Below are 26650 nucleotides of genomic sequence, written 5' to 3'. Positions count from 1 at the left end.
CTTTTTAATTTCAGCTTTAACTGATAGACAGGAAAGTGCACTGATTGAAATAATGCTGTGTACAATTCGACAAGCAGCAGAATGCCATCCACCTGTGGGAAGAGGAACAGGGAAAAGGGTATGACCTATAAGCTTTGAAACAACATACATTGTTGAGAGAGAAATTCTGTTAAATTCTGCCTTTTTATTGTTTTTTCTGTTATTTTAGTATTCAGGTCTTTTATGGCCCTGATTTTTTGACTGCACTGAATAAGAAGAGTGTAAAATAGTTTAGTCCCAAAACCTGTTTAAAAAACAGTCAGTTTTTAGTTTTAAAAACTTTCTTACATCAATAATTTAGGTGCTGACAGCAAAAGAGAAGAAAACACAGCTGGATGACAGGACAAGAATTACAGAGCTTTTTGCAGTGGCACTTCCTCAGTTATTAGCAAAAGTAAGTTTAATTCTATTTGGAGGTAGAGGTTGTGTGTTGTCAAAATGTTAGGCAAATAGTGCATGTCTCCCAATGCCCTGTATGTCATTAGAAACTACAATATATTTGATACTTGTTTTGATTATGTGTTAGTAATAATTAGCTAGGTCTTATTGTAATAACTCCAAAACAAAAATCTTGTAGGCCTTAATTATTTTTGTTAACTTGACAGTATTCTGTAGATGCAGAAAAAGTGACCAACTTGTTGCAGCTGCCACAGTATTTTGACTTGGAAATCTATACAACAGGACGATTAGAAAAGGTAAGATAACATAAAATGAAATTAAAGAGGGGAAAAAACTGAACTGAGACCTTGTCCTCACTGAGATTTCAGACATCAGCGCTGCTAGACTTGTGAAAACCGCTTGTGTAAATGCTGTTTGTTCTGGTGCATCTATATGAGTGAAGAAAAGGCCTGAGCTTCATGGTCTCCACTGGCTATTTGTCTTAGAGAGTGTCAGAGCCTAAGTTTGCTTTTGAAAGATTTCTTGGTCAAGATCAATAGAGGAGAGAGTCTTTCTAGACAAGTGATTGTCATGTAAGAGCATCCCAGTTCTGGGCTATCAGGGTTATTACATTTCAGAACAGGTACACCATTTGGGGAGAGAAGCTTGTGCTAAACTTAGTTGTAGCTAGTATAATTAGGTTCGTTCTTCTGTAAGTACTAAAAGTAGTAAAACATAAAACTTGCATTTGAGAAGTGTCAATTGAGCTACATGGTTGTAAACTTTTTATTGTTAGTAAAATTGTTTATGGTATTACAATTTGAAAGGTGATATATTGACATTTTCTCCCTGCGGTGGTATAGAGAAAATATATTCGATACGTGTTTATAAATACAGGGGTTGCTCTTAAGTTTTTCCGTTTTGCTTTTGATGACTAGATATTATCACAATATTGCCTGTATATCATACATTTAATTATAACACAACTGAAAAGTTTTTCTTGTGACCATTATGTACAAATACAAGTATTTGAGAGTGGGAAATAAATGTTGTTCTATACACTGTGCAACCATCGCCATTAATTCAACTACTATCTAAATTTTTTCTTTTGTATTTAAAAAGTTAATTTTGGTATGTGTTTCAAATTTGTAGTCTTCACTGTCCCCCAGTTTATTTTTTGTTTTGTATTGTATTGTATTGCTACTCTCGCTTTCTCTAGAGAATTGGCAATTTTCTAAAATAGTGTTCTTACTTTCATGACTGTCATATTGAACATAACAAAACAATCTAAAAATCTTTGCTTTCATAACTAGAATATAATTGGAACTTTGTCTTTACTTTTGTAGCATTTGGATGCCTTATTGCGACAGATTCGGGATATTGTAGAGAAGCACACAGATACGGATGTTTTAGAAGCGTGTTCTAAAACATACCATGCACTCTGTAATGAAGAATTCACAATCTTTAACAGAGTTGACATTGCAAGAAGTCAGTTAATAGATGAGCTGGCAGACAAGTTTAACCGACTTCTGGAAGATTTTCTGCAAGAGGTATATCATGTGCATGAGGATCTTTTTCATATCTTAACATTTTCATTATATGTTGTTGGCTTAGTATCTGCAAAGCATGCTAAATCCACTCTAATTTACAAAACTTTTAATGTAGTCATAGTAATATACCATTTATATATAATATATATATCATTATAGTAATATACCATTTCAAGTCTGGTGAATCCGAGTCTTTTTTGTTATGATATTAAGTTGGTGGTGATTCTGTTTACTACCCTTTCAACGTCATGTGGGTCAAAATCTGTTGGTGATTTTTTTAAGCATAACTTCATAGTTTGTCTCTTTATGCTATTAAATTCACTTGGACCTTCAATTTTTAAACAATCAAGTTGCAAAATTTATATATGGTGATTAGAGTTACTTAGCTTGTAGATTTTGCAAGTAACACTTTTAATTGACATCCATACTTTCTATTATGTGGCATTTCATCTTTTTTTTTAACCTGTTTGTTTTTTATAAGTTCAGTATATGTGAAATCATAGAATCATAGAATATCAGGATTGGAAGGGACCTCAGGAGGTCATCTAGTCCAACCCCCTGCTCAAAGCAGGACCAATCCCCAATTTATCATCAAAGGCACTTGTTGCAGCATTAGGAAGTATTTTTTGTTTAAACAATCCTATCCCACTGTTCAAATATTAGTAGGATGTAAACACAAAGGATGAAAATGAATTCTGTAGAATGTAAAAAGGACTATCCTGGGAATAAGAAAAGGAGTACTTGTGGCACCTTAGAGACTAACCAATTTATTTGAGCATAAGCTTTCGTGAGCTACAGCTCACTTCATTGGATGCAGTACCCTGTAGGGTATTTACCATCCTGATTTTACAGAGGTGATTCTTTTACTTTTGCTTTAATTAAAATTCTTCTTTTAAGAACCTGATTGCTTTTGCATTGTTTTTAAGATCCAAGGGTTTGGGTCTGTGTTCATCTATGCAAATTGGTGAGGATTTTTATCAAGCCTTCCTCAGGAAAGGGGGTGTAGGGCTTGGGGGGATATTTTGGGGGAAGACGTCTCCAGGTGGTCTCTTTCCCTGTTCTTCGTTTAACACGCTTGGTGGTGGCAGCATAGGGTTCAAGGACATGGCAAAGTTTATACCCTGAGGAAGTTTTTAACCTAAGCTGGTAAGAATAAGCTTAGGGGGTCTTTTATTCAGGTCCCCACATCCCTCCTGGCCAGAGGCAAAACCCTTTCACCTGTAAAGGGTTAAGAAGCTAAGATAACTTCGCTGGCAGCTGACCAAAATGACCAATGAGGAGACAAGTTACTTTCAAAGCTGGGGGCCGGGGGGGAACAAAGGCTCTGTCTGTGGGATGCTTTTGCCAGGAACCAATCAGGAATGCTCTTCATAACTCCTCAGAACTTACGTTAAGTTAGTAAGTAATCTAGCTAGAAATGCGTTAGATTTCCTTTTGTTAAATGGCTGGTAAAATAAGTTGTGCTGAATGGAATGTATATTGCTGTTTTTGTGTCTTTTTGTAACTTAAGGTTTTGCCTAGAGGGATTCTCTGTGTTTTGAATCTGATTACGCTGTAAGGTATTTACCATCTTGATTTTACAGAGCTGATTCTTTTACTTTTTCTTTAATTAAAATTCTTCTTTTAAGAACCTGAAAGCTTATGCTCAAATAAATTTGTTAGTCTCTATGGTGCCACAAGTACTCCTTTTCTTTTTGTGGATACAGACTAACACGGCTGCTACTCTGAAACCTATCCTGGGAATAGTGGCAGGAAAAATGTAATGACATTAAGACACATCAGGTACTGGAATTGTTTCCCAAGGGAAATGGTGGAAGTTTCTTTGCATGTGACAGCCAAAATGAAAAAGGACAAAGGGTAAAATTTTCAAAACTGCCTGAGTGACTTTGCTTTAGGAGCCTAAGACTCATTGAAAATTAATAGGACTTCGATTCCTTTGTCACTTAGGCACCTTTGAAAATTGTACCCAAAATATTAGAAACATTAGGGAACAATCCTATATTGGTACAATAATGGACAAGATGGTCTTGTTTATATCTTTACCATCTGTAAGTTCTGTGAAGAGGTTCACCTCTATGAGTGACTTGAAGCTTTTATGCTCTTATGACTGTTACGAAGATTGATATGGTGTTTGGAATGCTGCATTGAGTCTTCACGTTGTATCCTGGCTTTTCTAGACATAAAGCAATTGTTTCAGGTTTATATAAGATAGAGTAAAAATCTAATTGGCATTCCATTGTGAATGGTACTTTTAATCAAAACATTATAATGCAGGCTCTTAAAGTGGGGTGAGGAGATAGATAAATTAGGGTCAATCTGTGAAGCTCCACTTATACTAGCTTTCAGGAAGAAGGCATCTAAGAACAATGAGTTCTGTGGGGCAGTGACCATGTCTTCGGCTGTATTGAAGCATCTAGCACGATGGGGTCCTCTATCCAGATGTCTTTTGGGTGCTACCACAATCTAAATTAATAATACTCAGTCTAATGATTGGATTCAGCACAAAAATTGAACTTTTTTCTGTTTTAACTTTTTGGTGTCAGAAGCTGAAAGATTTTGCTGATGAATAATTTTTAAAGGAGCTTTGTTTTCTGTATCGTTATTGTTGCTTATTCATGTATTCCTTTATGGCAGATAAGTGTTAGGCACTCTCTAAATCCAGTGTGCATAAGTACCCTTTATTCTTGATATATTTCAGTAGAAACTGAAAGGAACCCCAACTGAAATCTGTCCTGTTAAAGACAGTGTAAGCCATCTTGTAGTATCTAAACAAAAAAGAAACCACAAAAAGTGATTTTTCCAAAACGCCATGAAAGATCTGAAAACTTCTTTGCAAATTTCACAAACCAGTTTTATCACTTCCATATTCCACTGACTGTGAATTTCCAAGAGGATATTCTCCTCAGCTACCCCACAGTGAATGAGAGCATTAATGCTATAGTTAAACCAAATTTTTCTCGAGGGTTTTTTTGCATAATAGATCTGATAGTCTTGCCAAGGCCCTGCATAGACCTCTACATGAAAACAAATTCTGCTACAATATTATTTTATCTGTGTGAAGTAATTTCATTCCTACCTCCACTTACACACTTATGGCTCATAGTTGGAAATACTCGTTGATGTTGAACATAAATGAATTTCTCAGTTATTATTTTGGAGGACGGGATTTTCTGCAACTTGGCTCTACTCCGTGGGCTTCTGTTTCTGTGGTGATGTTCAGCTTCTCCTTCCCAGTGTGTGCCAAAGGGAAGAGCTTTAGTTGCTCATCTCCCTTGCTCCCTTAGTTCTCAGCTACTTCACTGTACTACAACCTGCCTTACTCACAAGCTATGCTTCTGGCTCCTTGGATTCCACCTCAGAATCCCAAACAGCAGTGCCTGCCTCATTGAAACAATGCGCAGAACAGGCAGTGAAAACCCAGTTACTACCCCTTTGAGAGGGACGATAGAAAGCAAGAGGTAGCTCCTAGGAGATAAGTCAATATCATGCACAAATGGCAAACTGAGAAAGAAATGCTGAAATCCCAGTGACATCTTGGAAAAATTAGTACTATTCCATTGTGTCCTGATTTGAGATGAATGGAGCATCTGCCTCTTAGATATATTGTTTCAGATTGTCTGTGGACTCAAATAGGACTTTCTGTGGGAAAATCTGTGACCCAGATGCTTTTGGGGGTTTGTGGCCCATCTTCCTCCTGCAAATGCAAGATTATAAAGGTCCAGGGAAGACTAGAGTTCGGGCTCCCGCCTGAGCCCAGAAGTCTACCCAGCAATGAAACAGCCCAAGCCCTCTGAGCCTGAGTTGTCTGGCACAAGCCTGCCACGGATTTTTTTTTTTTTTTTTTTTGCTGTGTAGACATACTTGAAGAAAGCAAAGCCCCTCTCTTCCTCAAAGAATGACAAGCTCTCCACCCTCTAAGTAACTGAAGGAAGACTTGGACTTCAGTGGGGAAGATAGTTTGGTTTTTTTATTCTCATTATTATCCCTGGACTCTTATTCAAGTTGGACTCTTATCCTGTCCTTTAAAATCTTAGAAATAAAGATTTTTTTTTTCTTTTGCAGCATGTGTAGCTCCATGTAGATGCTCCCTAACCTGGCTACAAATACAGTGCAAATTGCAGAGCAAAATGTGCTGGGAATTCAGAGAAATTAAGTCTCCAGACCTCTGTCATCCTCTTTGTGATGCTGCTCTTGACATAACTCTGTTAACATTGTATTGTTAGCTGTTGGTAGAAGAATTTTGTGGGTCTAGGCTTCAGAAACAGAAGATATATCTAGATCCCACTTGATGCAGGCCCTCTCTGATGGCATCAAGTTGTATGAGGAAGATCTAGGATGTTGCCATTAAGGAACCCTCAGATCTTCATAAGTTTGAGCTCCTTCAGGATAGGAAGGAGAAACACCATCAAGTCAAGTTTAAGTAGTTAAGGGATCCTCCCCCATGGTCGTTTCATAACAGATTTAGGTATTCTGTTCTGGGCCTTTTTTCCAGAAGCTCCCTCCCTTCTCCAAGCAAGCAGAAATGAAGAATTGCTGGCTTATCCCCACCAATCATGGGAGACTGAAAATCTGGTCTAGACTAGTACACTCATGACTGACTTTTGAGTATTGTCAACAAGGACTTGTGCCATTGCCTTTGTCTCTCCTCCTGTTCTCTACCACATGTATTCTTACAGTACTAGGGGCCACCCTCAGGAATCCCTACAGAAATAGAAATTGGCAGTTGAGGTGCTAATGATCATATTTAACATGATAGAACTTTCTATCTGATGATCTCAAATCACTTTACAAGACATGGTAGGGTGAACTTTTATAAATCTAAAATTAAGCAATTACTTCAAATCTGTTTTGCAAAATAGAAAAATATTGTTGCCATTCTAAAATGATTGCAACACCTCTGCAAGGTCAGTAAGTAGTATAACCATATTTCAGAAGATGAAACGGAAGTGCAGTGTTAAATGACTTGACCAAGGCTACAAAGGAAGCGCTAGGAATAGGTCTCAAGTCTCAAAGTTTGTTGCCGTAGCCAGAAGATCTTTCATCTTTATGGTCTCTATGTACAACTTCTCCTCAGAAATAGCCCAGTTGGCTGCTACCACAAATAAATAAATAAATACACATCATGACACTTGGGCATTTCCAAAAATAATCAAAGAAATTTAGCAGGATTTTGCTATGTGACTCAGCTAGCTGAATTGAAACTGAACCCAGATTGCATTGTACTTATAGGAGTTTATTCAAACAACAAAGAATCAGCTCTGTAACTTAAAGTATGTGTTGAAGTCCTTTGATTTGTTGAATTTAGTTTGGATAGAATTATTAGCATTTCAGAGTATTTTTAGTATGTTGTTCATACTTGATCCCTAATTTATGAGGTTCTCTCCCTTGTTTACGGAACTAATTTGTTGTAATTTAGCTTTTAAATATCTAAAGGAGATTTCTTCTAGTAAAAATTTTAAACATTTATCTATATCATCTTCATAGGTGAGTCAGATTACCAGAATAGCCTTTCCCCAGATAAGCATAGTGATGATGTATAGCCTGCTGGTCACCCATTTTATTCAAGAAACTTCAGTTGCTCCCCCACCCCCAGCTGCCCTCTTGTTGAAATTCTCCGTCAGCAGCAGGAACAACCTAATTGTTAAAATTAATTTGATAGTGAAGTGTACCCCAGTGACTAATTAATAGTAATTTAATGTCTTAGGTACGGATAGCCATATGGGTGATATGTTATGTTTGAGTTGTCAGGGTACTCATGGGGAGACAGGAGAGAAGTAAGGGGTCAGGAAGAAGTTTGGATGTAAGGTACAAATCAGGGAAAGAATATCTGTAAGGTTTCCTACCTATCTCTTTTGGTTTAGAGTTGAGCCTGAACATGTTCCTAAAGGGTTTACTGGGCTAGGTTGAAGGTTTCCATATTTCTTTGGCTAGGTGGAAAAAGAATGGTTTTAAGACTGAGGTACTTACCATATCAGTACTGACCAATGGTCCATCTAGTCCAGTATCTGTTGTGTAACAGTGGCCTCTGCTGGATTCGATGGAGAAACTTGAATCACCTTCAGAATACACCTGCCCAATTGTTCTGTGCTGTGTATGCCATATAGAAAATTTCTACCTGATCTTAGCTCTGGTGAGCAATTTATCTGAAATGTGAGGATTGATAGTTCTCATGACTTATTCTAGCTAGTATTTTGTATCTTGTTGTAATACCACTTTTCCCAACACAGATATGAATTATTCCAAAATGTGTTGATGCCTTCAGACTATTTAATTTAAAACACTTTTTACTGCAACTCTTACAACAAAATAATTGTGTAATAGGGTGAGGAACCTGATGAAGATGATGCTTATCAAGTCTTGTCTACATTAAAGAGAATCACTGCTTTCCACAAGTAAGTGGAATCTCAGCCTGAATATCTTGATTTTCATATTTGCAACATACTATTGTTTCTTATATTATTAAATTGACCATGTTAAACTTTGTGCAAAACTTATTTTTTTGTTTGGTTTTAATTTGACATTGGCAAATCTTGAATAGAAGACTATTGTAAATACAAAAACATTTATACAAAAATATACTCATGATTTAAACTGAACTCTATCTGGTTTCTTTACTAGAACAGTTAAAAGCATAGTGTAGTTATTAAATGCCAAATTCTAGAATTAGTATAATAAAATATAACCATTTGATGTGTTACAACACTGCTTCATTTCTGCTTTCTCTAGTGCTCATGACTTGTCAAGATGGGACTTGTTTGGTTGCAACTACAAATTATTGAAAACTGGTATTGAAAATGGAGACATGCCAGAACAGGTATTTAAAATATGCATGTATAACAGTGAATATACTTCGTGAATGTTTATATTGGGATTTTTTTCATCTAACTTTTTTTCTTAATCACAGATAGTTATTCATGCACTGCAGTGTACTCATTATGTAATCCTTTGGCAGTTAGCAAAAATTACTGAAAGCAGCTCCACAAAGGTATGTCATGCTCGAGTGGTAAGTCCAATTGAATGTATAATCTTTATAGAATTGTGACAGTCTGTTAATTTCCTACTGTAATCTGTGTCACCTATAGGATCACTCCATCTACCCTCAATTTTTAGGGCTGGTGGAAACTTTTTGAAATTAAGATGAAAAATGACTTTTTTACACAACTCCCTGAATTCCTTCCGCCTTTACTTTTGCCTCCCTACTATTTAAAATATAACATTGTGTCTGTATAAATAAACAAGCTGTAGAACTTTAAAGATCTAATTTAAGGTAACAGTAGCAAAGCAACTCAGATGCATAGCTACTCTGTCACTGTGATACATATCAGAATAAAATTCTTAATACAGAGTAGTGAACTAAGTTTACAAAATACAGTATAATCAAGGCTCTTTGTGCCCTACAGGGACTGGATCTAAATTGTATACAAGCCCTGAAATATCTGTGGTAATTCATTTAAATGAAGAGGTTTTTATGTATTAAATTTCATAAAACAATCTGTGCAGTATCCTGCAATTTGTTTCTGTATTGCTTCAGCCTGTGCTATTTTCATGTTTTTGACATGCGACAGATTTTTTTTAGTGATGACTTCAATAATGGAGTTATGCATTATCTGGAAAGAGCTGAAGATTTTTCAGCCGTATAGGGAAAACTTGAAACTCCTAGCACTTGAGAACACATGGGATTACAGCGTGGAATGCAGTTGGCTAGATGCTTCCACTAAAATGACCATCTGTGAAATAGAGAATAATGTTGATTCTTCTTTGTCATCATTAGCCTTCAGACTTGACTATCATTTTAAATTGATTGGTTAATTAACACCCTAAAGCTGTTGCTCTGGGAATCTACAGACTCAGGAAGACAATGCTACATCACTTTGCATTCAATTCAAATTTTTAAAAATAAAGTTTAAACAAATTCTTGTCAATTAAAAAAATGTAAAGGAGTTCCAGATATTACACTTCTGTCTGAACGTGTCAATTTTTGTGACTTATGTTTTCAGAGGGTGGGGGGGGGTACGTTTGTACAATAATATTTTCCTCTCCCTTGTTGCTGGGTGAAAGAGCTGCTAAGACAGGGGGAGCGGACTTGGACTATACACAGGGCACAATGAAACTGCCTATAAACTGTGAAATTAGCTGTGAAATGAACATAATCTGAAAAAAGGAGAAATTTTGCTCCAATCCTTTTCACTATCATAATAAGTATTACTTGCAACAATAGCTGGACAAAATTTTCTCATACAAATGGTAAGATGGCTCCGTTCCTTAAAGATTTATTTGCACCTACACTGAAACACATTTATGTGGCAAATTTCAGAGTCGCAGGATCATGCAGTATTGGGATCCACGGCATAATCCTGTTTGAAAATCGTAGGGAACAATACTCGAAACCTTTGAAAATATTGGGTGTCATTTTGGGGATGGGGAGGAGAGATGGGTATCTAGCTTTGAAAAGGCTGCATGTGGTGGTCCGAATGTAAGACAGCATTCTCAGTTACTCTTTCTCTGAAATAATGCTGCTGCTTGCCTCTCTCCTAGGCTAGAGACGTTTAGCCTTATTGATAATTCTGTGCACTTCATAACTTTTATGATTGACCACTCGTGAGCTTGAGGTGAGACTAGAACTTGTGGTCTCCAGCTCCTAGCCCAATTAACCTTTCTTAGCCCAAAGGATAAGAGGAGGAGGATACATCTTAACTGTGTCCAGTCAGAAGGTCTAGTTTTGTGGAGGGTTTTTTTCCTCCTCTCCCCTAGGTGATGGGAGAGGTATTAATTGGCCGCTTCACTTTGAATGGTCCCATGAAATACGTGTAAACTGCTTATGGTAGGCTGTTCCACCTTGTATTTAGCTGTGACATTCGAAGTACATTTCCTTGACCTGAAGATCTCTATGTAAGCTTGAAAGCTTCTCTCTCACCAACAAAAGTTGGTCCAGTAAAAGACGTCACTCACCTTGTCTCTCTGACTTCAGAATTATTTTCTCTACTATGTTGACTACTTATTTTTTTTTAAAAGGAAATATCTGTTCAAAGGAACATAGGTGTTAGTCTTAGGAGGATAAATTAGTGAGTTGATGATGCAGCCATGTGCACAAGATTCATTCAGTTTTAGCTAGGCTTACCTAATTTTCTGGAGTGCTTTCACAGTCGGAAGTCTGTGAACCCGAACACAATCCCTCCCTCACAGGTTCTTTTATTTAAAAAAGGAAAATTGGCAGGGAAGTTTTGTTCACTTTTTTCAAATACTGTCAGGGGGAAGGGAAAGGAGAGCTCCCATTCATCCACTCATAGGAGCTCTTTAACCAACACATAAAGAGGAGAGAAATCACAGCTTCAAACTTGAGAGCTTTTCTCTGCTCCTAAAGCATATCTTAAACTCAGTCCTCTAAGTATGTTTCCCCCAAGTATATTGGGGTGACGAAGTATTCGGTCTACTACAACATGCCTCTGTCAAGTTCGTATGGGCTGGAATTTTCAAAGGCACCTGAAAGTTAAACAGCTAGCTCCCATTTCAATCAAAAAAATATTTATTCTTCACTATAAAGTTGAAAAGTGTTAAACTGTATTTAATTTCTATTTAAAATGTTTTATTTTTAAAGGAGGACCTTCTACGTTTGAAGAAACAGATGAGGGTATTCTGTCAAATCTGTCAGCACTACCTGACCAACGTAAACACTGCTGTTAAAGAGCAGGTTAGTGACTATTCTGAGCCTTACTCTTTTATACCAGTGATTTGATGCTTTTAAAAGTGTTTAAACAATCTAAATGAGAAGTAATTCTTTTTGCATTGCCTGCATGGGTATGTGATATGCACAGCTTGCTGGATGCTCAAGCTCAGTGAATAGCTGTGTCCAGTAGTGCTGTGCATGTATTCTGCCTCAGTCCCCCTGGGACTGGATAAAAGAGGTATATATGCCCAACTATAGCTCATTTCGTTCTGACAACTGTAGGCAGCAAGTATGAACTTTCAGGAAATGTTATTACTTCATAGATATAATCGAAGTTCTTTGTTTATATTTAGGAATAATGTAATGGAAATTAAATGCCCAGTAGGGTTAAAAATTCTGTGTTGTCAGCTGCGGACATAGTTACAGTTGAAGCAGAGTCTGTTCGTTTCTGGCTTTGTCCCGTCTTGGGATAATCCAATGTCTGTTTCTGACAAACATACTTAGGACCTTTTCCATCCAGGATTGTGGGACATGGTCTCAATTTTTGCTCTTTGCGCAAGTCAGTCACCAGCTGTCTATGCAGAGACCAGAAAGGTCCATTAGAAAGAAATACCTCTTGGAGATGGATATAAAGACATTATTTTCTGGCACTGATTTGCTTGAGTCTGTACTGAGATCCTAATCTTGTTCTGTTGATTCAGGATCTGGTAGTTTGTGAGGCTTGGTTGCTAGATCAGCTCATGTGTTTGGATCTGATGTCAGGGCTTCTTTAAACCACTCTTTAGGAATTGGATTCAGTTGCCTTTATGCTTTCTGTTCTGTTGACTTTGGCTTTGATCACTGGTTGAACTCCTCCAGAGTAGTCTTTTGTACTTACTTTGAATTTGGTTGTCATCTCCTATCTTGGCACCTTCACCAATGGGGCAGGAGAGTGTTTTCACAAATAACAGATGGCGCACCTTCATCCTCAGAAGAATGGAAGGATGAAGAGGCCACTGATATTCCTGTCCCAGAAGGTCGTCATTTCTCTTCATCTTCACCAGACAAATCTGTGGCCCTCCTGACAGCACATAAGAGAGTGTTTTCCTGTTCTCAGTTCTGGTTCCCTGTGCCACAGTGATCCCTGGCAGCTGAGGTTGGATGAAGTCCTGGGGTGAAAGGAGGAGGATAGAGACTGGAAGGGATTGGACTGAGATTGTATTGACCCCATTGTGCTCGGCTCTGTACAAACACAGAACAAAAAAAACAGTCCCTGTCCTGAGGAACAGATGGCTTTTTTCTCCTCTGTTGTTGTGTAAAGATCCAGGCAAACAGAGAAAGTAACCAAGGCATGTCTCTTTTGTGACTATTAAGGGAAAATAGTGAAATTGTGTATAGAAAAATGCTGTGAAATGGACAATTATCTAACTAAAAGACAAAGGAAAAATACGGAGAGAAAATAGTTCACCTATAGTGAGAGCCCCGTGAAAATCTTTTTATTTACAGTTTTTCAGGTTTTTTTGGGGTGGGGGTGGTGTAATTTTGTTTTATCCTTCCTGGTGGCAAAAGGAGGGTTGAGTCCTGTCCCTGAGGAGTGGGGACAGTCAGGTCCTGTCCTCTGTGTTGAGAAGCCCTGGAGTGGTTAAATCAGGTTCTGCCAAAGTTGTAGGTAGCCCTGTAGGGGAGAAGAAGGTCATCATGACAGAGGGGCAGTTGGGTCAAACCCAAGCAGCGCTGTGACTCTTTCATTCAGGTTGCAATGCCTGGAGCAAGAAGCCATCACTAAGGGGTGAATGTGTTCTGTTTCATTTAGTTTCATCAGTTGCTTTTTGTTTTATTCTTTGTTTTCATTTTATTTTGTGTTGTTTTTGCATTTGCAAAAAATGCAGGCCTCTATCTCGAGTGTTTAAGTACAAAATTTTCAGACTTTACTACTGTGTTGGTTTTATTTTTGAGTGGAGGACCCCTTATATTTTCCCAGTTATCTTGCTGCTTTTAAAAAATGCTCCACGATACCTTTCAGACAGAACTTGACATCAGAATTTCCTATGTTAAATCCTATAAATATTTCAATTTGTAATAGACTTAATCTTGAGAGTGCCCTTTTTTTAAAGGGTCCGATCCCAATTCAGCCAGCACACATATGAGAGAGTTTATTCATGTGAAAAGAAAAGGAGTACTTGTGGCACCTTATCTTTTGCGAATACAGACTAACACGGCTGTTACTCTGAAACCTTTATTCATGTGGGTAGTCTCATTGCATCCAGTTGGACTACTCCATGTGAGTGAAGTTACTACTATTTCTTTAGGATCATGCTTTGAATGTAAAATATTTTCTGCATTGGGAATGTAAGTACCTTTTTTGTTGTTTAACTTCCAGTTTATTTAAAATACAGTTTCTGATGAAAGAGCAGAAGTTTAAGAAATTCAATATAGGAAGCCTTTGTTTCTTTTTTCTTTTTTTTTAATAGGCTTTCACTATTCTGTGTGATGTCTTGATGATCTTCAGCCATCAGATTATGTCAGGAGGGCGTGACATGTTAGAGCCACTTGTTTACACTCCTGATTCTTCATTACAGTCTGAACTGCTCAGCTTTATTCTAGATCATGTCTTCATTGACCAGGATGATGACAGCAATAGTGCAGGTGTGTGTGTGTGTGTGTGTATGTATATATATATATATATATATATTGCTAGAAGGCAAAGTGAACACAGCGAAAACACCTGACATTTTATTTTTATTTTATTTATATATATAATAAAAATGTCAGGTGTTTTCTCTGTGTTCACTTTGCCTTCTAGCTTATGCACTTGCGTGTGCTCGCTATCCTATGTCCATGCTCTTATGCACTCTTGCCAGTTCTTGTGTACATGCAAACACAAGAGTATCCATGAAGATAGAGGCAGCAATTGGAAGCTATTCATGATTTTGGGATGTTGGAAGTAGTTCTTGGGAAGACAGATATGGATTGGTAAACAGAAAACGGGGGAAATGACCAAAGGAACACGATAAATAATTTATCACATGGATATGTTTCTAATATGCATGTTTGTACGTGCCTAGTAATAAAAGCAATTTAAGTCAACATATTGTAATTGTTTAGGAAGCATCTTGGTTTTGTTTGATAACTTAAGTTATCATATAAGTATTTGAACAGTAATGCTGTGTATAGAGAGTAATTGTTTAGGGTGTAATGTAAGAAAGGAAACATTTAGATTGAATATTTGCAGGGGAGTGGGGGAGACTCAGGCAGACTTATTAGGCTGTAGAATAGTCTCCCAGGGAAGCAGTAGAAGTTCTATCACTTGGGATGTTTAAAAATAGACTAGAAACACTAGAAAACATACTATGGTGAACAATCCAGAATTGGCAAGCAGAACCATGAGGTTTTTTCCAACTCTTATTTTTTTAATACATATGTATGTAAGAAAAAATCCTGTAAAATAAATCTTTCTTTTTGCCCAAATAAGGGGCCCCAACTTGCTGCTGTTGAAGTCCGTAGTAAAATGACCATTGACTTTGATGGTGCAGTATTAAGCCAAAAATTATTTATAAATCTTAAAATTTTAATATACGGGGGGGGGGGACCAAAACCCATAACACAAACACATTGTGTGTGAGCTGTTTTACTTATTTAAGAATCTGAAAGGTTTACTGGTTAGAGCAAAAGAGTCTAGACACCAGAGTGTTTTAGATTCTAATCTGATAGTTGCAAGATTACTCTGTGACCTTGGGTAGCAAGTTAATTAATCTATGTGATTTAGTTATCCCATGTATTAAAACCACATTGTTAACTTTGGTACTGAACTTCTTTACAGTTTTGCTTGTGAGCTTCTATTTTTGCTTTTCTTGGCTGCACTCAAAGTAAATACTACTTAGTCAATATTTCACAAAGCCAATGATTAGTTAATAAGGGTGTAAAGTGAAATGGGGACTTGATAACAGCATGCGATAACAAGGGTGTAGGGCATTTCACATTTACAACTGGTTCAGATTAGTCCCAGTATGAGAGAGAGTTAAAAATAGTTACAATAAAATGGTGGTGTAGAGATTACAAAGAAAGTGGAAGTCACACAAATCTCTACTAGAATTGGCATCATTGTTAATAGTCTCTAAAAAGTCATAGGATTTGAGTGTGTCTAGGGAATGTGAGGTACTTGCTCACTTAGAGCCGTTTCTCCCATGACAGGATTGGTGTATTATAAGATTTGGTCAGAATGTAACTGTTTACATAAACATTGAAAAGAAATACTTTTTCATTACCAAAAAGTAGAAAATAAATTGTAGTAATAAGGCTGCTTTTAGCAAATGTTAAAAATGTATTAGTTTAGTCAAATATTGCAGTTTGTCACAGTAATATGGCTGGTGTACTGTTAGGAAATATACTTAGGGTAAAGTAACACCTTCCATTCAGTGATCTCAAAGTACTTTAGAAGCCTTATTTAAACCTTGTAACATTCCTTTGAAATAGATACTAGTCCCATTTTTCAGACAGGTGAAGTCATTTGTCCAAAGGTAACAAAGTGAATTACTGGGAAAGCTGGGAATAGAATTCTTGAGCCTTGACTCCTGGTGCTTTGCTGTAACACTTCTTCATATAGAAGGCTAAAATGTAAACTGTTCAGCCACTTGAGTAAGTAAATGACCTGAATAATAAAAAACAACAAAAGTCCTAGGTAGTTTAATGCTTTGCATACCTTCCAGATGGACAGCAGGATGATGAAGCTAGCAAGATTGAAGCATTGCACAAAAGAAGAAATTTGCTTGCAGCTTTTTGTAAACTTATTGTATATACTGTGGTTGAAATGAATACTGCTGCAGATATTTTCAAGCAATATATGAAGGTAAATTTGAAGATTTTGTATAATAGTGAAACATTAAAAATACTGCAGTAAAACAAAAATTGTACTTGTAATTAAACCTTGTGGGTCCCAGTTTCTTTGATTATGTGAAAGATGTATTTTAAATCCAATATAAACAGGTAGTTCCCCATGTAACAGGTAGTTCCCCATGTTTCCATATGGAAAATTGCAAAGACAACTTTATTGTGTCAGAGTAACACATTGTTTTAGTGTGTAAAAATATTCCCACAGCTGATCTTTAACCCTTTTAATAGATTTATTTTCCCATCCTGATATGGTATTTTTGATTTCTTGTTTGAGTTTGGGAAGGTAACCAGCTTTTTTAACCTCGTTACTATAGATGAATAAAAATCAACTGAATGATGCCTAATTCCAAATGAAAAAGGACGTTTAGAAATTCTTTTTGATAAACAAGATCTTTCAGAGTTTTGTAGGAGGGAAAAATTATTGGGTCTAGGGAATAGAGATTTCCAACAAATAGAAATTTTACTCTTTACACATAGATTACTACTTTAGTTCAATAAATAACACCCTCTGTTCCTGGGATCCAGGGCCATACCTGCTAATCCTGAACCTTCTGTCTGTGAACATAAAACGTTGTTGCTCCTTGGCGCCACAAAAAATGCATTAACTATTCCATGCTGTTCCCCCCTCTGAGCCTATGGCTACGCTACAGAGCTTACAGCTGTAGCGCTGCTAGTGCAGATGTCCTCAGCCAGAGACTTTTAACCTTTGCAGACTCCCTTCAGGAGTCTGATTTGTATAAACAAGTCAGTGGTTCTCAACCAGGGCTGCATGTACCTGTGGGGGTACACAGAGGTCCTCCAGGGACTACATCAAGTCATCTGGATATTTACCTAGTTTTACAACAGGCTAACTATAAAGCACTAACAAAGTCAGTACAAACTAAAATTTCCTACAGTGACTTGTTTATACTGCTCTATATACTATACACTGAAATGTAAGTACAATACTTACATTCCAATGGATTTACTTCCTCATTTTTACCATATAATTATAAAGTAAGCAATTTTTCAATAATAGTGTGCTGTAACACTTCTGAATTTTTATGTCTGATTTTATAAGCTAATGGTTTTTAAGTGAGGTATAATGTGTGGAAGACCAATCAGACTCCTGAAAGGGGTACAGTAGTCTGGAAAGGTTGAAAGCCACTGATCTAGATGAGTTGATGTTCCCTCTAGAAGACCTCTGCGTAACATCAAAGGTACACATACCCCTGGTTGAGAACCACTGCTCTAAGCTGATAGAAGGGAGCTGTCCTGTTGACTTAATTACTTCAGTGCCTGCAAGCAGCGATAGCAGCGTCGGCAGGATAAGCTCTTCCACCAGCATAATGCTGTCCACACTGGCACGTAGGTCGGTGTAACTTCCATCGCTCACAAAGGTGGATTATTCACATCCCTGAGCCACATAAGTTATACCAACTTAAGCTGTAGTGTGTACCTAGCTTGAGCGTACAGCTTTTTTTTTTAAAACCACAGTGACAGAGGTTCTCTCCTAATTGTTTTATCGTGATTGCTTGATAACTAAGGAGTAAATATAGGTTCTTGATTCAATTTTAAATACTTTTAAGGAACAATGGCGGAAATTCTATTATATTTATTATTTATTTAAAGAAGGCAGCTTCGGAGGACAGGTAGCCCTCCCTGTGGAAGTTGAGGACGGAATACCCCCTTTGCCACAAAGAAAATGGGGTTTTCCCGCCACTAGATTTACTAGAATGAGCTCTCCTTCCAAGAAAGGCAGTGCTACTAATGATTGTGTATATATTAAGTATGCCTGTCAGCCATGAAGCTAAATAGGTCATTCTGCCTCAAAACAGACACTATTGTTCATTAAGCAGGGTATGAAAGGCAATGGAAAACTTCTGTTGAACTTTTCAAAATTTTCCGATAGTTTTTTAGAGTATAATTTTGATAATTTTATTGTGGTGAAAAATGTGTGTTTTGACTCTGTAAAGCTATTTCATAGTTTCGTTCTTGTTAGGTATTGAACATGTTTCTGGCAAGGTACATGGTAAATAAAGTACATAATGCAGCATTCTTTTCTGAAGGGCTCAGTAGTAAAGTATATTTTTATAAAATCTAAAGCTTCAGCTCTTTTGTGTGGATTTTTTCTAGTATTACAATGACTATGGAGATATTATCAAAGAAACAATGAGTAAAACAAGACAGATAGACAAAATTCAGTGTGCGAAGACACTTATTCTTAGTTTACAGCAGGTAAGAATTATTCATTTTAAAGTTTATATATAAATACAGAATAATAAAATATTCCTTGTTGGTTGTGGGTAACGTTTCATAGGAAATTGTGTGGAGGGGAGTGTTAGAAGGAGAGATTAAATTGTAAAGTAAGGCTCTATAATTATTTTTAAGGTGATTTAAAGAAAACCCTGCTTATTCTGCATTTGTCTTCAAGTATTATGTTAATGAAAGGTGGGGAAAAGATTGTAAAAATCTAATGAAGGGGGACTCTATCATAATATCTTCCAGTTCTAGAATAGTAAGTAGAGCCACATGTTCATTTTAATAATGTAATAAATGCATTACAGACTTCCTTAATTCCATGTTCTTGAGCAGATCAACAAGGAAAAATAGCTCCCCCTTTTTTCCCCACTGTTTTCATTCTATCAAGTAATGAAAAAGACTTACCTTGTTTATTACACATCAGTGCTTGGCAAAGGCTTCACCCATCTCAGAAATTAAAAAGCCCTAATTCAGCAATCACATAACTCAGGTGGACCCACATTGACTTTAGTGGGGTGCTGTGTGTTTGCAAGGGATCACCCACATGGATCTCATTGTAGGCCTAGAAAGAAAAATGTTCAATTAACTGCTAATTTCTCTTTATACAGTTTTTGACTCTCTCCAACAGGCTTAAGTTAGTAATTTTTTGTGAAACCATAAAATGCTGCCGTCTCATCAGCCTCCTCTGCATGTATCCTATAGACAACCTAATGACCTAAAAAAGATAGTGAACAGTATACTAATAATGGTCACATAGTGCCAACTTGACAGGAGTTCCAAATACCAGTGTGATCGGAAAAAGAATACAAAGGGACCCAGAGAATGTAGAAAATATATTAAACTTGGAAAAATGCTTACTATTTCATCTAGGAAACTACATTATAGGGGAGAACTCTTGGAAGCAGAAGAGCTGAAAAGAGACCATAGGACTGATAGGGGTAAAAGACCTGCAGCCAGGGCATGTTTGGCCCAGGTCATCTAACTTGGGTTCAGGCTCCAAGGCTGAAAGTCACTGTGTAGAGGTTCAGGCTAGAGCTGGAGCTCTGGGACCTTCTAGTGATTTTTCAGAGCTTGAGCCCAAGTTAGCTGATCTGAGTCAGCTGCGGGTTTTTTATCCCTGTGTAGACATACCCATAGTGTACAAGAAATAAGACATTTTGTAGTGTAATATAACTGCAAAAAAGGCAACAAACTGCATAAATAGACACTTCATGGAATAAACTGCTACCAATCATTTTGTTCATGAAGGTGTGTAGATTGTATTTTGCTCCACTACCTTCTTACAAAAAAGATACTGACAAATGGAAAGAAGTTTAGTGAATAGCACCAAAATGGGAAGCTAGAAGTATTGATTTAAGAGGAAAGATTAAAAGAGCTCAGTGTGTTCAGTTTTGCCACATATTAATGTAGGTCTACCAATAAATGAAGGATATAAACATGGGGGGTGAGATTGTTGCCATTGACTTCAGTGGAGCCAGAATTTCACTGTAGAGATGGAGAGGAGGAGCTTTCATTTAGGGTGGTACAAAGGGGTGAAATAGAAATTAATGGGTTGAGTGGGCACTTCACACAACAGTGGTAGGAGTCACATGAGAACCCGTCAGGGGTGAAAGTAAGTCAAATGACTTACCGGTACGCTGGGGCCAGCTCTGGCCCCCAGAAGGGGTGGGGCTGAGGGGTCAGAGCCAGCCCACCCTGTAAGGTATGTGCCCCCCATTTCTCCTCCCCCCCTTCCCCACCAGGATAGCAGCAGCAGCCCAGGGCTCCCGGGGCTATTTAAAGGGCCTGGGGCTCCACTGCTTCTACTGCCCCGGTCCTTTAATTAGCCACCGGAGCCCTGGGGAAGTGGCGGGGCTCCGCGGCTATTTAAAGGACCTGGGCGGCAGAGGCAGCTGGAGCCCCAGCCCTTTAAATAGCTCCTGGAGCTCCTGCTACCCCAGGGCTCTGGGCCTGGGGCTCCCCTGCTTCTACCGCCCTGGTCCTTTAAATAGCCCCCAGAGCCCTGGAGTAGCGGTGGCGGAGCTCCGGGGGCTATTTAAAGGGCCGGGACGGTAGAAGCAGGGGAGCCCCAGGCCCTTTAAATAGCCGCCGGAGCCCTGCAGCTGCTACCCCAGGGCTCCAGCAGCGGGGCTCTGGAGGCAGTTTAAAGGGCCTGGGGCTCCAGCCACTGCTGGGAGCCCCAGGCCCTTTAAATTGCCCCTTGGGGAAGCTGGGCTGCCCCAGTATGGCGTACCGGCTCTTGCCAGTACACCGTACTGGGGTGTACTGGCTTACTTTCACCTCTGGAACCCGTATGGATAGCTAAATAGAATATATTTAGGATGGGAATCTGGGGAATTGTCCTGAGACAAGGTGTGCTAAACTGTGCAGTTGTCTCATTAGGAATGTACTGAAAACCTCATACCCTGGGATATCTAAATCTAGACTAAACATATTAGAGAATGTAGTTTAAGGAGTAATCTTGACTTGGCAGGGAGATGTATTTGTAGACCTAGGTTTTCATAAGTGGTCTGTTTTCATTATTTTATAAACTTTGCCTAACTATGCAAAATTTATTTTCTTCACAAAAGTGAGAAATCTGTAGTTCTCAGTCTAGTTTTTATATAATATTTGGTATATTTTAATCAGTAAATATCTTTCTTACTCATTTCATGCAGCTTTTCAATGAGATGATACAAGAAAATGGTTATAATTTTGACAGATCATCACCGACATTTAGTGGTATTAAGGAACTCGCTCGACGTTTTGCTTTAACATTTGGACTTGATCAACTAAAAACAAGAGAAGCTATTGCCATGTTACACAAGTAATTATCTTTTTTTTTTAAACTTCATTTCTTCAACCAAGAAATTTTGTTTCTGACATGATAAATATTTTCTTTTGGGAATTTACCAAAGTTGTGTATTAATACAAAATATTTTAGTGCTATTGAGGATCTTTTATTTTGCCAATCAGGTAGAGGTGAAAAAAGTGATTTGCTATTGTAGTTTCAGTTGATTCTAAGAACCAGGTTTTCCATAGCTTTAAGTGGAGCCTGACTGTACTACATCAAAATAAAAACTGAAGCACTGAATAATTTTACTGTTCAGCATCATTCTAGTTCCTCTTACTTGATTGCATTTCTTGTAGTGTATCATGAAAAAGTGTTTTCAACCTCTTTATGTTGATAATGAAGGCTGACCCAGTTGACTACTGGTAGTACTCTTCTTTGTCATGTTGGAGGACCAAGGTTATTCCATGTACTAGACAGGATCAAGAAAGATTGTGGAGACAGCAATTCCACCAGTTCACGTAGGAGTAGCACTGACAACTTTCAAGGGTGTCCTATCCAATACATCTGGAAGAATGGTGGTTTTGATCTTGATTGTGTTCTTCATGGATTTAATGCAGGGAGAAAGGAGTGAAACGATAAATAAGAACTCTCTCAGTGATTAGATACTTTGGTCATGTGGGTGGTGCTATAGAAAACTGTAAAATAGGTAATTCTTCTAAATCTTAATTTTTAACTTTTATTTTCAGAGATGGCATAGAGTTTGCTTTTAAAGAGCCTAATCCACAAGGTGAGAGCCATCCTCCTTTAAATTTGGCATTTCTTGATATTCTGAGTGAGTTCTCCTCCAAACTTCTCAGACAAGACAAAAGAACAGTGTAAGTATTCTCTGAGAGTTCTTAATATTATGAAATGTTAAATGATGAAAACATCATAGTTAAATTTGATAACATTTTATCTTTAATCTTTATTATTAACTAGGCAAAAAATTGCGATCACTATTATTGAAGTAAACTTCAGTAACATTTAGAATTAATAGAAAAGCAAGGGAAAGGCAAGCTATTATAGCAGAGTCCCTAATTTTTGTAATAAGTATACAGGAATGGTTAAAAACTAAGGAAGTATTAGCTGTTCTATAATTGTTAATAGATTACTTGGTTTCTCCTGTTCTCCTTTCAGCTATTGAAATGATAGGTTTTCATGGAAAGAATAAGCAGCATTAACAGTTTGAAAAGCTTGCTCTTCCTCAAGTGGCTGTATGTATTCCTAGTTATATGGGTAATGAGCCAACCAGTGCAGCCTATCTATGGAACCTTTCTGAGCAGTGCCTGCTAGAACACAGGTGCACCTCCTCACCTCAGCGTTCATGAACATTCTGAGAGTGGGGCTATATAAGGGGGCGCTGTGCCCTCTACCACCACAGTTCCTTCCAGCTGCTAGTGCTAGATGGAAGTGAACTGTTATGGTCCTTTGGATCAGATTTTTATTCCTACCTTAGTGTCTTGGGTAGCCTGTTGTTAGTGTTAGTATAGTTAGTGTGTTAGTAATTTTTAGTTTTAGTTTTTAGGTTTGGTTCTGTAGGTTGGCAGATCCAAAGAAGAAGCCAGGTTCCAAGAAATGTGCTCTCTGTTCAGCCATCTTTCCAGCATTGGGATGATCAAGTGAGGTGTGTTAAGTGCCTCAGTGAGAGTCACTCCCGTTCTGGGTGTTCCATCTGTTGGACCTTCACACCCAGAATGAGAGGCAAAACAGGCTGCAGGTGCTCCTGCTTAAGGAAACTTACTGCTAGACCCTTGGGTTTTGAGAGATCTTCAGCTCTGAAGGCTAAGAGGTCTCTCTCAGCTCCAGCTGCATCAAGGTAAGGTGCCTAAGAAATCCCAGGGATGTCTCTTTGTTGGTTCTAGATGACGTGCCTAGTTAGTCAGATCCTCCTGTTAAAGCTGAGAGAATGTCAAAGGCACATGTGTTTGCTGCCAGTTCCAAAGAAAAAGGTGAAGGAGAAGACAGCCAGTGTCAGGCACAATTGTCTTTACCAAACCTATTATCAATGACTGATCCAAAGAGGACTGTTACAGTAGTAGTAGAAATTTGTTTGGCATCTGATTATTTTTTGGATATGAGTGAAAGATTGTTTGAGGATAGGAAAAGGAAGACAGTTCCAAGGTCTAAATCCCTTACTCCCGATAAGAGAGGAAGGATGGAAGATAGTCTTTCTCTGGACCATATCTGCCTCCTCCTCCTAAATCTCCTACAGGATCACCAGGCAAACCTTTCTCACAGTTCATGTCTCTTCATCCTCTGGGCTGTTGTCTCCAGTGATATCCATAGCAGATCTGAGGACAGATCCACAGTTAAAGAGGATCAAGAAAGAGCCAAAAGATCTGAGCCCTCCAAGTTTATGCCCCCCAACTCTTGGTTTCCTCAGCCCTTCAGACAGTTTGTACCTCCATTTTGGATAGTCTCTTGCAACCTGCTAAAGCAGTTTGTGTTACCCCTGCTTCCTGTCTGCCCATTTCTAAGAAGGCAGATGAACTGTATCAAATCCTATGTGAGGGGTTTTTGTGTTTTTCATATTTTTCCCTTGCCACATTCTTTGGTGGTTGCAGTAGCGAGTAATATATTTAGGTCTGGTCAATCTCATTGAACCCCCACAGATAAAGAGGGAAGAAGTTGGATGCCCTGAAAAGAATTTTTTTCTTCTTAATCTCTAGGTATTACAGACTCTAATTACCCCGTGGCAATGTCCCACTATATGAATTCTATCTGTAGGAGAAAATAGCTATCTTTGTGCAAGAGTTATCAGATGAACAGAGGAGATTGGCCAGTGCTATCTTGGGAGAGGGACATAATGTGGCAAAGCATGTTCTCAGGGCTTCTTTTGGTATTTTTGATTCTTCGGCCAGAGTCTTAGCATCTGCTGTTACTTTGAGAAGACATCCCTGGTCTGTTGGTGGCCATGGACACTAGGTTTAAGATTTGGGATCTTGCCTTTGAGAGTGATGCTCTTTTCAGTAACAAGGAGGACAAGCTTTTGGAAAAGTTAAGACTAAAACTACTGCTCATTTGCTTGTTTTGTTTTTCACTGCTAGAAGGAGAGACCATCTACTCCTTTTCACTATCCGATACAATTTTATCCTCAATCTTCATTGTATCTTTCAACTCAAAGACGGCAACACCACCAGCAAACAGCTTCTTCCTTGCAGTTTCAACAAAAGAGGAAGTCATTCAGGTCCAAGGCTTCATCAAAGCAAAGTGGAATACCAAAGATTCCATTTTGCAGATTATATAAGCATTTAAGACATGACTAAATGAAGTATTCGTACTTGTAACTTGAGTTCTTTGAGATGACTCTGTGTATTCATACTTCCCGCCCACCTTCCCCTCCTTCTCAGAGTCCTATCTTGGTTTCTTTGGGTCAGCGGTAGAAGGAATTGAGATGGTAGAGGGCCCATCACCCACTTACATAGCTTCTCACCCTCAGAATGTTTGTGAACACGGATTGGAGGGGTAATAGAGCACACATGCACCTGCTAACAGGCACTGCTTAGAGATTGTTAGGCTGCACCAGTTGGCACATTATCCATAAATCTGAATATGCCAAGTTACAAATAACCTTCATTTGTTCATGTACTAAACATGTATATAATCTCTAAAATGGAATTTTTGTTACGCCATGAGTAACTTTAGACTGGGGCAAACAAGTGTGATCACAACAAGGCAAACTATTTATTTGTTGTTTTCACACGAAGGTGGATGAGCAAGTCTAGACATCTTGTTGAGTTTGCTGTTGGCAAGACTTCTTTTTAATTAGATTATAAAAGTCTTTGAAATTAGGAATGAAGATGACATTATGATGCAAGTTTTTGAGTAATCAAATAAGCTTACATTTCTTAAAATATAGGAATGTCTTAATATATTCTGCACATTTATAATCATTACTTCTTTTAAAGGTATGTTTACTTGGAGAAGTTCATGACCTTTCAGATGTCTCTACGAAGAGAAGATGTGTGGCTTCCTCTCATGTCTTATAGGAACTCCTTACTAGCTGGAGGTGATGATGATACTATGTCAGTCATTAGTGGAATCAGCAGTCGAGGTTCTACAGTAAGGAATAAGAAAACAAAACCAGCAACAGGGAAGCGGAAAATACCTGAAGGTGTGAATTTTTTCTTAGTATAAAATATATTGACGTTTTTAGAAGTTAATGAAGCCAACCTTGTTTACACAAGCTGGGGATCTGACCTTGAGAGTTTTCATATTTGTCAGATTGATAAGAGTATCTTTGTCCTTTCTGTATCTTTACAACCTAATTTTGTCTATATACATTTCTTGCAATGCTACCCTGAATAGGAAGTCTGAATGATAAGACATGGGCACACATAACGTAAAGGAAAAAACAATGTGCTTTTAGTGGGAAGGTATTTAAAATAGTTTATGCAATGGTCAGTTGTGCCAAGGCATTCTTGAGTACATTTTACTCTGCAGATTCTTAAAAGGTAAGAACTTTATTATTGATCCACAGTGGACATCTATGCATATGCTTGAAAGATATATCACTCTATATTTGTCATATTTAAATAATTTGATTTTAAATTGGTGTGAAAAATATATGCTGATATTATTCTTCACTTTCAGCTGAAGAAAGCAGTAGTAGTGACAGCATGTGGTTGAACAGGGAGCAGACAATGCACACACCAGTCATGATGCAAACGCCACAACTCACTTCTACAATCATGAGGGAGCCTAAGCGGTTGCGACCTGAAGAAAGTTACATGGGTGTATATCCAATGCAGCCTGAACACCATCAAGCTCCACTTGATTACAAGTATGTAGAGACAACTAACGTGTACATTGTATTACTGTTCAAATATGAAACCAGTTCACATTTAAAGGAGAATAATTTTTTTTAAGCACGCAAGTAACGTGGATGTTGGCTCAAAGACAACAAGAAGAAGCAGCTAGGCAACAGCAGGAGAGGGCAGCGATGAACTATGTCAAACTGAGAACTAACTTGCAGCATGCCATGTGAGTAAGACTGAATTAAAGGTTTACAATTTTTTTTTCTTGTGCATGGCTTCATAGGACTATATATATCTATATAGTCTCCCCTGTTACACTTTCTGAATTTTACTGTTTTTG

At 38.0% G+C, this 26650-nt stretch overlaps 1 protein-coding gene across 8 annotated transcripts in view; it reads left to right on the top strand.

The window, feature by feature from the left end:
* STAG2 (STAG2 cohesin complex component) overlaps nucleotides 1-26650 on the top strand; it is a 182897-nt gene that overhangs the window by 129544 nt on the left and 26703 nt on the right. For 7 of the 8 annotated variants that reach the window (XM_073361285.1, XM_073361289.1, XM_073361284.1 and 4 more), the window contains exons 16-31: nucleotides 15-118; nucleotides 341-433; nucleotides 645-734; nucleotides 1764-1967; nucleotides 8289-8359; nucleotides 8694-8781; nucleotides 8872-8952; nucleotides 11563-11655; nucleotides 14082-14256; nucleotides 16317-16456; nucleotides 18616-18717; nucleotides 21399-21547; nucleotides 22261-22389; nucleotides 25462-25667; nucleotides 26147-26336; nucleotides 26423-26536. In XM_073361285.1, the coding sequence (XP_073217386.1) occupies nucleotides 15-118; nucleotides 341-433; nucleotides 645-734; nucleotides 1764-1967; nucleotides 8289-8359; nucleotides 8694-8781; nucleotides 8872-8952; nucleotides 11563-11655; nucleotides 14082-14256; nucleotides 16317-16456; nucleotides 18616-18717; nucleotides 21399-21547; nucleotides 22261-22389; nucleotides 25462-25667; nucleotides 26147-26336; nucleotides 26423-26536 (2029 nt within the window). The remainder of the gene's footprint in view (nucleotides 1-14; nucleotides 119-340; nucleotides 434-644; nucleotides 735-1763; nucleotides 1968-8288; nucleotides 8360-8693; nucleotides 8782-8871; nucleotides 8953-11562; nucleotides 11656-14081; nucleotides 14257-16316; nucleotides 16457-18615; nucleotides 18718-21398; nucleotides 21548-22260; nucleotides 22390-25461; nucleotides 25668-26146; nucleotides 26337-26422; nucleotides 26537-26650) is intronic. The other variant, XM_073361283.1, reaches the window with a different exon arrangement.

The sequence above is a fragment of the Lepidochelys kempii genome, chromosome 9 (assembly GCF_965140265.1).
Source record: "Lepidochelys kempii isolate rLepKem1 chromosome 9, rLepKem1.hap2, whole genome shotgun sequence".
In the NCBI taxonomy this organism is placed as follows: domain Eukaryota; kingdom Metazoa; phylum Chordata; order Testudines; family Cheloniidae; genus Lepidochelys; species Lepidochelys kempii.
Note: the sequence above shows the minus strand (reverse complement) of the source record. Positions and strands in the feature narration are given on the sequence as shown.